The 12,419-nt window shown below is 37.6% G+C and overlaps 1 protein-coding gene across 3 annotated transcripts in view; it reads right to left on the reverse strand.

Moving 5' to 3' along the window:
- GABRA4 (gamma-aminobutyric acid type A receptor subunit alpha4) overlaps nucleotides 1–12,419 on the reverse strand; it is a 119,244-nt gene that overhangs the window by 36,171 nt on the left and 70,654 nt on the right. The window contains exon 10 of one of the 3 annotated variants that reach the window (XM_039384939.1): nucleotides 11,107–11,244. The exons of 1 other annotated variant lie outside the window; for it this stretch is intronic. In XM_039384939.1, the coding sequence (XP_039240873.1) occupies nucleotides 11,219–11,244 (26 nt within the window). In that variant the 3' untranslated portion in view covers nucleotides 11,107–11,218. Of the gene's footprint in view, nucleotides 1–11,106; nucleotides 11,245–12,419 lie in introns of those variants that run through there. One more of the 3 variants, XM_039384937.1, reaches the window with a different exon arrangement.

The following is a 12,419-nucleotide window of genomic DNA, read 5'->3' on the forward strand; positions in this document are numbered from 1 at the left end:
GAAATAATTGCAGGCCACAGACATTTTTTCACAACACTTTGTGAAGTGACTTTCGAAGACAGATAATACAGGACTCCTCATTTGTCACCTCTCAGCACCCTCCTGTTCAGAGTTGCTGCCATTTCCTGCACACCTAGGCAAGAAGTATTCTGGGGAAAAAAATTATGCAATGTCCCCAAGAGGACACTCTAGGAAACCAAGGGCACCTCAACCTGAACCTAACAGAGCCCCGGTGTGATGAGAAACCTGAGGCAGAATTCATGCATGCAGGTTTTTCTCTCTGTTAACTGTATCAGTTATCTATTATGGTGCACAAATGACTGTATATGCTGAACTTTCTGGATACCTCAGCAACTGAAGCCTCCACGCACTCCCTGATCAGAAGACACGCAAGAAAAACAAACTGAAAATCCCAGGAGCTGGTGTGGCCATTATTCACTGTGAGGGCCAGGATAACTCATTGCATGGCCCTATAGCTGCAAAGGGCAAGCAGCAGCCCATGCCCAGGGACTGTCAGGAAGGTCCTGATCCTGAAAAGCCTGATTTCACCTCAGGAAATAAGAAAACCTGCACCTTTTTGCAACCAGAAGAAATGTCAGTGGAGCTCACGTTTCAGTGAAATTTTGCATTGGTATTCAGACTAATGGAGATACTTCACTGAAAGACAACTTTTTTTTTTTTACTCTAAAAATTAAAGTCAGGCAGAAAACATGCAGGAGTTGTTGGAGAAAAATAAAAACTACACTTTTTACTGCACCAGTCTAAAGGTTAAAAAAAAGCCATCAGAATAGGTCTCGTGACTTACAAACCCCCCACATTTCAGTGACTGGAAGTACAGGCATGAATGTAAGACTAGGCAGCTGGGCTTACACTCCTCTGTTGTAAAAAGAAATTGTGTAGAAATGTACTTGATCCTCTCCGGCATTTCAGTTACTATAATATCCCCTCTCTGATATTAGCAAAGGGATCTCTCTTGATAAACTTCAATTAAAATTTGGTCTCCTTAATGCTAATGCATTTATAGCACCTAAATAGTTTCCTTATCTCCATTAAATGAAAGGATTTGTTATTTGGCAATATCAGTTTCAAACCAAAGAAAGATGTTTTCAGTTATGCTGACCAGAAGTTCTCAGGAATTGTACCTAAAAGTCCACAAAATATAGGACTTGGAAACAGCTGCTAAGACATTAGTTTTAACTCACAGTGGCCCTTGAATTTCAGTACAGGACTGGCAGAATCAGAAGATTTTGGCCAGATTGAGAAGGATGAATATTGTAAACCTTTCCACGACCTTCTTAGAAAGGAGAACATTTGCTAAGGATTTTTCTTTCTGATTTATGCTTGATTATATCAGTAGGCTAAATGTTAGTCATTTAGTTCCAAGTAGGTGAGGAGCATCGTGCATTAATGCAGTTAGCCAGGTGTGAAGCATCGTGCATTAATGCAGTTAGCCAGGTGTGAAGCACATCCAGTGGAACAGGTTAATGGCACTGTTGACCTGAAAGAGATTGGAAACGGGCTTTGATATAGGGAGCAGGATTTCTGAGACATACTCCATTAACTTGAATTTTAAACATAAATGGTATTTTATTAGAAAGAAGCAGCTGAAATTAAACACATTAGGCTTCAGAGAATGAAAATATACACACAGATACAACTATTCTTAAATTGTAACATGGTTTCTGAGTCATTATGGCATTTCTTTTCCATTAGTCATCAAGAAAAAATATTAAAAATACCACTGATGGATATTTATATGGGTGGATTTATCCATCTGTCTAGCTAATCATAAGGAAAATCAATTTCTCTGAGTCTGTGTATGTGTGTGAATGTTCAAATATATATATATGTGTAGTTATGCATATTTGACAAGCATTTATGATGTGACTCTTCAACTAGAGGAAGAGTTGTACAAGTAACAATAGCTTTAAATCTTTGTTGTAACCAAGTGAGTTACACTGAGGTGGGTAGAGCATCATATACGCAGTGGTTACTATAGTTACAGTGTCTCTTTCTGTCCCTTTAATGAGGAGCTAATCACTGTTCTCTGACCAAGACATCCATATTTTGCTCATTTGCCTCTTCATCCATAGGAGACAGCATTTCTTCCCCAAAGGGAGGCAGAAATGTAGCAATATTAACCCTTTGAAGCAAAAGACTCCTTGACTACCTAATCCCAAATCCTTAAGGAAAAGAAATAGGATTTTTACAGAATTATTGACTTTAATAATGGGCAGGAATCTGCCATGCCGTGGCAGTGGATAACACTACCCACCTTCCCACAGTTAGCAGATACCCTAAAGGTTTGCTAAGAAGTTACATGCCTTAGATTTTTTTTCCACCTGTTATTGAACTAAATATCAGAGGTGGGAAAAAAAAGAACTCAAATTTGCAAGTATTTAATGAACAGCTTGCTACAAGGCCCTAAAACTTAGTAGTTCCTAAGATTAAAGACACCCACCAGCTCTATATGCACACATAGTAGCTCTTCTCTCTGTCTGAAATTGTGTCTTACAGCAGTAGGACATGAATTGTGACCCAAATCCAGGAAGGGATTGAAGGGCTCACATCCAACAGTAAGGATGCTGTGCTTCTCAAAATATCTGCCAGCTGCCTTTGGTACCTCCCTTTCCAAGATGTATTTAGCTTTTTCCTTCAGGCAAAAAGGACAAGACTCAGGGGCGTGAATATAGGTGCCAAATTCCCTTTTTAGGCACAGCTGGGTTTCTGAAACCAAGTCTCATTGTGTCAAAATCTCATCTGTTGAGCTGGTAGGAACCTATACCTCAGAACCCTGAGCAAGTGCTCTTTTACACAAAGGCCAAGAAAAGAAATTTAGGGTTATCAAGTTTCACAGTACATTTTATCTCCCTAATGTACGGGACACTCCTCTGAGAGGTGGAGGAGTCTGTTATCAAATACCCGAACTCATGGGTAAGAGTTACCTGAAGACTGAAAACTGTATTAGAATAATCAGCTACTGACCATTTAACATCACTAAGTAAAGGCAGTATCTTATCTTTTCTATTTCTATCCTTCTGCACTACAAATGATAAACACCAGTGACATTAGTCAGATTTGACAGCATGTTTTAGTGAGCATAAGATCAAGCTAAAAAATAACTAGTAAAGATAAATGCATGTTAATGCCCCTAAACACCATGTACATCTATTACCACTGTAAATTACAACTTTCAACCTTTTCAGGTTAATTTATATACAGGCTTAATGTTGAAGAAAAAGGTCTATATTAGGCTTCAGCATAGATTTTTCTCAATTTAACTGACAAGCTGAAATTGCTCATACTTAGTCCTTGCCTTGAGGAAATGAGGTTTAAATTCACTGAGGATTCACATCTCTGTGTGAATATCTACATGTTTGTCTGTATCCCTGTGCGCTGTTTCTCTTTTGAAGTCATCACCATTTATCAGACAAATATGACAGAGCTGAACATGCTGTTGTACCATAAAGATGTTATATCCTTACTTCATACCCTAACTTTATATCTTTAATTACACCTTAGTATTTTTTAATAGTGCTATGAAGATACTAAGTTTTGTAAATATAGGTGGCCAGAGAGAGAAGAAAAGATGTGCAAGTGCCAAGGTAAAGGTTGTGTTCTGATTTCAATCCATCTGCACCAGGGAATCTAGATACAATACACAAAACGTGGGTTTCATTGGTTTCAACAATGAGCAACATTTTATTGACATTCTAAAAATCAAACAAAAATAAAATAGGTTTATTATTTTATATTTGAGACAGGAAAAGTATGGTTATCAGTTTAGCAAAGGTTTCTGACTGTTCTCAATAATTCCTTTATTATTTGGAGGAATAAATTTAAATTTAGCATGCTAGTTCTTAGACATAAGAAATGCCACCATAAAACCTGACAAAAATATGGCTCAGCTGTCATTGCAGAAAGTCACTGCAGTCTAAGGGGATTTTTACATCCTTTGGGAACAGCATCACAGAACAGTTCCAGGACAGGACACAGATAAAATAGTTTCTCTTTTCTTTCTGCCTTTGATCTCCCCATTCTTTGTTAAAAAACCCACCATCTCAGCACCATGCATAATTAATATATATATATATTAACATTTTTGAGGGTAAACTTATTCAGTTCAATTTGAAGGCTTGCAGTCTAACTGCTGAGGAGTCCACCTGGCAAGACACATACATTAAAGATACCATAAATGCTGATAGGATCTGAGTTGAGGAGACACTACTGCTAGACCATTCAGGTTCTTTTCCTAGTATTTTTTCATTTGTAAATGGTTTACTTACACGAGAGTAAGAAACAAGAAAGTAGCTGATGAAAAAGAAATACTGTACAAACAGGAGAGAACTAAGCCTCTTTGTAGAAATATTTTCTAAAAATATCATTGTGCCTTGTTAGCTAAGATCTTTTATTTTAGTAAATCCAGAAAATAGGAAAAAAAGAGTTATTCAGACCAGTATGTGATACATGGATATTAGTCAAAGTGATAGGCAGTTTCATAAGCAGAAAAAGAAAAGAAAAAAGAAAATTATAGCACCATTAACTCCTGAAAAGGTTATTGTCTTTGAATAGGCTCCCCCTTGTGCAAAGGCCCTCACTGATGCTGCAACTACTTAAAACAATAATAATTACGTGCTGTACAAATTGACATGGATAGTGAACATGTTGATAAAGTAGGTGGTATCATTCTGTTGTAAGGTTAAGCATTGTCTACCTAGTAAATTAGAAATACTTTTGTTTCTACAGCAAGATCGAAACTGCACCTGCTATTATAGCTGTTTCTCTGAATTTCAATTATGTAAGAATATGAAGTCTAAACTACAATAACAGAGTTATCTTTTACTAGACCCTGCTTATACATAATCCCTTCATGGGGCAGATGACAGTTTGCTGAATGCTACTAACAAGGCAGCTGATAAGTTCCCCTCTTAGCTGTAAAATAGTTTATAAAACCAGAAATTGTCTATTTGCATATGAAAGACAAAAAGAAACAATTAAAATAATCTTCAGAAGATCAATTATTTTGTCATTGCAGTTTACATATAATTTGTCATATCACATTAACTTTTCCTTGTAAGAGTATTATGCAAAGCATAACCATTTGCTCTCAACAATCCTTCTGCAAGGCAAATGAACAAATTGTATATTTCAAACACTTTGCTCTACTTAAAATAGAAAGTGGGTCACTGGGTTTGTAGATAATTTAAATTAATTCTCTATTGTCCTGTATGTCTTGTTATCAAGATGAGCATTAGATGCTACTAAATCAAACGATGCTATTTAATGACAGGGGATAGCAAACAGACAATTGCACTGCACTGAAGGCTGCTGGGAACAGCAAAAACTGCTCACACCTCAAATGGCCCCTCTGACAGGCTAGCAGATTAACACAAATCAGAGGCACATGCAGATCCTTTTCCTTCCTGCCTGCCTGCCCTGGTGAAAGGACTGTGAGCGCAGCTAATTGCCGCAGCTAAGGTCACCCCTCTCAAACAACAATCTTCACACTCCTCTGCCAGTGGGTTGAGAGTTTGAAATGCTGATCTCCTTGTCTCCTACACACTGAGCTGGTGAATTCCACAGTGAGGCAGTTAACAAAGGCTGGTAGCATCACAGTTTGCTCACAATAAGACTAGCAACTTTTGAAAAATCAGGTAACTTCCACATCTGCAAATTCTCAGCCTGGGCATTAGTGAGCTTTGAAGTAATGGTGAATCAAGTTGCAGGTCCCCTTTCTCCTGACACACTTTTTCATCTGCAAACATCTTGTGGGAAAAAATGGGAAGAGATACCCTGAAACATTTCATACAGCAGAAATTAGCAGGAATGGTCTTTGCTCCTGTTAGGGACATCCTCATTAAAATCAAGTGAATCTTCTCATCTTATTCCCATACCCAGGGGCCAGGAGGAAAGGACATCCTGCTTCAGGGTAGGACAGTTTATTAGGAAATCATATGGCACAGATAAACCCAATCTATTTGTAAATCTGTAATCTCAGCAATGCCAAAAAGGAGGAGAAAGTTTTCTCAGCCAAAATCCACAGAGATCAACTTCTTGAAAGGAAAAAATTTCTATTGAAATTGAAATAACAATTTCAACTGATAAAATATGTAAGTAATAAAATGCAACAATAAAGCGGAGTGAAAGTGGATTTGACTAGAACTAGAACATGCCCCCTGGATATCTTCACTTCCTTTGCAAACAGTGAAGAGTCAGGTCTCAGGAGCTGTGAGGTAAGCAAACCCAGTCAGCACCTACCAAGGCAACTGCACTACAGAGCAGCAGCTGCATTGCAAGTGGACCCCAGCACAGAAACAAACATCTAATGATCCTTCTCAATTTGTCAGTTCTTCACTAGAGGTTTTAAACATGGAGAGCAACCAAAAACTGAGACCCTGACACTGATGTTTATCATTTGAGGTGCAGAAGGATAGAAACAGAAAAGTGCTAAAGTCACTTGGCATTGTCTGAGATCATGGTTAGGCTGCACTTAATCCACTTTCCCAAATTGTCAATAAAGACATTAAACAAGACTGGCCACAATACTAAGACCTGGGGCAGACCACTCATGACTGTTCACCAGCTGGATCACCACCACTCTCTGGGGCTGTCCATCTAGCCAGTTTTTTACCCAGTGAAGACTACATTCATCTAAGCCATGAGAAGCCAGTTTCTCCAGGACGATGCTGTGTAAAATGGTGTCAAAAGCTTTACTAAAATCCAGGTAAACATCTGCACAGGACTGGCAGGTGCAGTCCAGGATTTACCATACAGCACCACCATTTTGAAGAAGCGGTAACCAGGAGCCAAGGAGGTGTTTAAAACATCTAAAATGGTTGTAAGCACTTACGTGAAGGTAACAGAATCCCTACCCCGAAGTCAAACAGGGATGAGCATGAGTACATGCAGCATGGGGTGGGAGTTCTTAATCTCCCAACGTAAGTGCCATTTACAAAACTAGACAGATGATAACAGTAAAGGAAAGGTGAGGGAGAAGTAAAATCTTCACTCCTGTAGTGTGCTAGGTAACATTATAAGAATGGGAATGGTACTGAATATACAATAGAATATAGCCATTATTTGATAAACAAGAAGTCTGAGATAAAGAATTTAGTTTTCTGTTCATAACTGAAATCCTCACCAGCACTGCCTAATATTTGCTGGAGTATCTATTTTTGCTAGAAAAGGCTACATCAATATTAGCAAAATTTCATTAAATTCCATTGTATATAGGTTAACTTCCCCTTCCTTGAGGGGGGAGGAAAAAAAAGGAAAAATCCATGAGAAGAAATTTGGATTTAAAACTTACTGTGAGGTTGTTTGGGTTTGGGGTTTTTTGTTTGCCTTGGGGTTTGGTTTTGAGTTTGTTTGGGATTTTTTTTGCATAGACATATACATCTTTATACAAAGCCAGTAGAAATGGTAACATAGAGTTTATCAGAACTCTATATTTTATTGGGTTTGAGCCATCTGTGTGTTCTGCAAGGTCATGTTTCTGTGATGTCAATATAGTGCAAAACAGTGATAAATTGGGCAGCTATTAAGCTATATTGTAGCTTCTTATGCCCTTTATTTTTTACAATTTTGAATATAGCAAGAGGCTCCGCACAATATTATAAAACTTAGGCAAGTGTAGTATGGAGCTGCTAGTATAATAAAGATGGCTTTGTAAATTTACCTTTTCAACAGCTCTAAAAAGAGAAAAAAGACCAACAAAAAAAAATGGAGCTCTTTCATGCTGGGCTGGACTTGAAATTAACTACTGTCATTCCTACATTGACTCAACACCTCCACACGATGCTCTTAGTTTAGCCTCAGCTTGTAAATATGTAGTTGGCTTCATACATATGCAGTATTTTTCTAAATGGCTTTATTTTTATAGCAGAAAAATTTTACAGCATCTTCAAAGCTCACTTTTTCCTGCATTGGTCCTTTTTGTGAAATATCCTTCTACTTTCATCACGGTTTAATAGTAATTAAAGTTCTGTTTCAAATAACAGTAAACAAACTTATCTTCTACACAAAGGTCTATCAACTCTGCAAACGGTCTTTTGAATTTAATTAATTAATTTAAAGAGTTCTAACACCTTCATAGTAAATAAAAAGACATTTTCCTTTACCATTAGCAGTCTTTGGAAAGATAGCTTCAGCTGTAAGGAAATTGCTTGGACACTACCAGACTGTCAGTCCAAGTAACCATAGATACTCCCTCCTCAGATCATTTCTTACATCAGACCACAGCTGGAGTGTCTGCTTAGACCAATACACTGTTTATTTACCTTGTTACTATTCAAACACAATGTTGAAAGTGAGTTTTCTGGTGGTTTATGTTAAGACAAATAACATTTGCACCTACACATGCCAGGAGACTTGGTTAAAGGATTTAGAGATGACCTTCAGTGCCTTAAGGAGTGTATCTGAGATTGAAATTCCATCACTTTTCAATTGTGTGTCTTTCTTAAAATTTGGTGGTTCTAGACAAGAAATTACTTTAGGTAAGAAAATCATTGTTTCATCTGTAGAAGGATTTAAATTAAATTCGTAGTCACCCCTGGTGACTGGCAGAGGTTAAACTCTGCTCCACCTGACATGCAGATCACAGTGAAGTTCAAATCAGTGGGATAGCTTTTGTTTAAACAAAGAAGCCTCTAATTTCCCTGTAAAGGCAAACTAATGAAAAATTTCTGCCCTAATTACAGACACATGAGTTTTGAAGCGCTCCTGACTTAGGTGGTTGCCAGAGCAGAGATATCCTTCCTTGCTGTTTTTTAATGTGGATGCCTTACTAGGTCTCATCTTAATCCTCCTGACAAAATCCTGACTCATTTCATCCAGATTCTCAGAAAGCCATGAATGGTATAACCTCAGAAAGAAAGCCAAGTGCTCAGAATGGAGGTGTATGAGCAAAACTTAGAGAAATGTGTAACTGGGAATGTAGATGTTCATCTACCCATCGGGATTAGTCCTGTATCCTTCTGAGCAATAAAATATGACTGAATATTTTAACCAAATGTCTTGGTTGCAGCCAGGACAGGGTTAATTTTTGCAGTAGCCAGGAGAGGGCATGACTAGGATACGGAGGTTACTCTATACCACCCCACATCATTGCTGATTCCTGCTGATCATGAAGATTTCGTAATGATTTCAGTAGTTCATTTAAAAGGATCTGAAGACCAGAAAGCTCAGCGATATAATGGTTTCTGCCCATAGCCCTTAAAGGTGAGCTGCAAAGTTAAATTTAAAATTGGATGGGATCTAAAACTCCAATGTCCATGCTGTCCTGCTGGCAAATAATATTAAACAGACTTTTCAGTAGAATTCCAATGTTTGTGAGCATGGGAATATACACACTGATTTTACTTGACTCAAATGAATACTTTCCTTGAGTTTTATCTTTCTTTGCACAGTGGTTTTTAGCCTCTGTTGGTTCTACTCCTGAATTTAAAGTGAATTTGTGTTTACCATATGCAGAAGCCCTTTTGAGGGCTTGCCAGCATCATTACGTGCTCTATATAAGAACAGTTATATAGATTGAAGCATTTTTTGATGCTTTTAGAAAACATAAAAAATGGCATAAAATTTAGGGTGTTCAAGTTCTAACATTAATTCATTTCTATTTATGACAATTCAATAATTAGACATTAATTCTCGATCATAAGTTTCCCCATGATGATCTTGGCTTTGTGGAGACAAATGAATTAAATGAGTGTTTAAACACCAGGAAAATTAAGAATATATAAAAAAAGGAGTCCATAAGCTTCCTTGTAGGTAGAGGAAAATCACTGGTCACAAAGCATTTGGTTCTTTCATATTCTTGTCTGGAGTAACCCTGTGAGGATCAGTATGCTGCAGGTTGTTTGTACCAGAATTGCATAAGTATGGTCCCTGTAAGACAGATTTTTGAAAACAGTGATCTTAAGAACAGTCATTGAATTGGAACTACAAAAAAGAGAATGAAGAGTTATCAAAATCAGGATAAAGTGAACCAAAATAATCATCTGTCGATTACCTTCTTCTTCACCTGATATTGAATCTGCAATGTATTAGATACTAATTAAATTATCAGATAGCTGTCATCCTTCAGCTTTAATCTGACAGGGACACACCAGCATAGCTTCTGTCACGTAAGAAGCCTCCTAGTCACCCAACTGCACTAGTAGTCTTACTCTGAATCAGCTATGTTTCAAATTTATCTTTCCTCAATGCAGGTGATCAGAATCAGATGATTATTCCCCAGGATGAAGTCTGATCATGTTCTTGTATCTAATGCATTTTAGAATGTAATAGAACTAGAATAGCCAAGCATTTGTTTTAATTTGCTTATAAAAGCTCTGAAAAGTTATTACATCTGTTATTTGGACCCCCCAGTTAGTACAGATATAGAGAAAGAAGCTTTGGGGGTTTTTTTTGCATAGCCTGGCACAACATACTTACACTCCAGGATGGGTTATACTGGCACAAACATTTACCAGTCTTGGTTTTACTTGTAATTATCTGTGCCATGCCTAGACTACCAGCTGGTACGCACTCCACTCATATCCATTGTTACTTTTGGACCTTCAAGTTTTGGCTCCATAAACTATCTTTCTTGGAACTGCAGAAACAGGTCCCCCAAATCCTAGAACTTACTATATTATTAAAGCATCAGAGTAAAAAGGTAACATGAGCAAACGAACAAAAGATCAGGAGATGCTTTCAATGATTCCATAGGCACTGAGCCTTCAGTCTATGTAACTAACATAAATGAGATATAATCTCATAGGGAATGTGTATGTCTGGAATTAACACATGATTTTTCAGATGTCAGATAGTGAGTGACATTTCAGCTGCTGAACACAGAAATTCCACAATGAGATTGAATTCGAATTTTTGTATTTCTTAAAGTTTCCTTAATGCAAATAAAAAGCATTTTAAGGTTCCGGAGATCAGAGGCTGGAATCTCTTCTGGGTGGATGATGCTGATGCAACATAAATTGGTATACCACAGCAATATATGAGTCTATGAGCTTGTTAAGAGTTTTTGTCTTGATAGTTGCTCAAGCAATTACTTAGTAGCACTGAAGATGAGATTAACCAAACTAAATTAGAAAAACACTCACATATTTTACTCCCATTTACACCAGTAAATATAATTTGTTCACATTCTGGATGATAAAGTAAAAATGTCCTCAGCAGAAGTATTTGACTACTTACCAACTCAGAGGGAAAATTGGGCTATTTATGGAATGTTAATACTCAGACCATCTGAAAAGAAAAGCACAGATTAATCTTTTACATATTAAGATTTCCACTGTTTTACAAAAATGTGTTGTCTAAAAAGAAAAAAAATCTGCAAATGAAAATGCCTACTAAATATGTAACAGCTCTATGTACTAAACTGATCACAAAAGAGAAAAAAGTGATATAGCATTTGAGCCAACACTAAGTGAAGAAACAAGTCCTTTGAATATGATTCTACAATAGCTTTATTTTTAAAAGTTAGGTTACAAATTAGCAAAAATCAATTTGTAATGAATACACATCATGTGATGTGACCTGGAGATAAGTAACTAAGTTATAAAGCTATAAACACTTAAAAGCTCAGTAGTGGTCTAGCCAGGAACAGTAAAAAAGGAAACTCAAATTGCTTATTGTCACAGCATGGCTTTGATCATGCTGTGATCAATCCAAACCTGGTATGATTTCTGTGACATAGATGAAGGAGAACAGCTACAAGCCCAGAAACAGCTGGAGGTTGCTGACTGGAGTCCAAGGCCTTCTCCAAGCCTGTCAAAGCCGGGTGCCCTTGTTCTTCAAGCAGTGCACCTGCCTGCTCTATCAGCAGGTTCAATATTCTCTAGTTGCATTGGAGTGGCAGTGGACACAGCCTAAAGAAATTCTGCCTTTCAGATTACTGATTAGTGTAGAGTCAGCAATGCAATACCTAGAGCTACACAGCTTTGGCTGAGAGCTGGCTCACGTTCAGCCAGTTTAAGATCTGAAGCTTACTTCTGTTTGCAGAACATTAAGTAGATATACCAAGAGTCAAACTGTACTCTTCTTTCCTCTTTTGTACCCATAAAACTTTAACTTGTGCCTGAACAATGGCAAAGCTATGACACAGGTGACAACTTATCCAATGCTCTGTGTCATTGGAGGGCATTCCCCTGTGGCAGGACACACCTACTAGAAGCATTTAACCTGAATTTCCCTCATCCCAATGGTGTCACTGAACCTCTACATGCAAACCAACTTCTTTTCCCAGAACAGGTTCCTACCACATTATGACAAGGAACCCCATCCTATCCATTAGGTGAACCCTAAAAATGCCCAGATTTTCAGTTTTGTACATAAACTTATGCCTAGGTGGTATCTGGGAGGCTGCTGCGAGGGAAATTGCCCTTCAAATGGATCAGAAGCTGATCTGCCAAGATTAATCA

This window comes from Pipra filicauda, unplaced genomic scaffold (genome assembly GCF_003945595.2).
Source record: "Pipra filicauda isolate LSUMZ 115617 unplaced genomic scaffold, ASM394559v2 scaffold116_size3395265_pilon, whole genome shotgun sequence".
In the NCBI taxonomy this organism is placed as follows: domain Eukaryota; kingdom Metazoa; phylum Chordata; class Aves; order Passeriformes; family Pipridae; genus Pipra; species Pipra filicauda.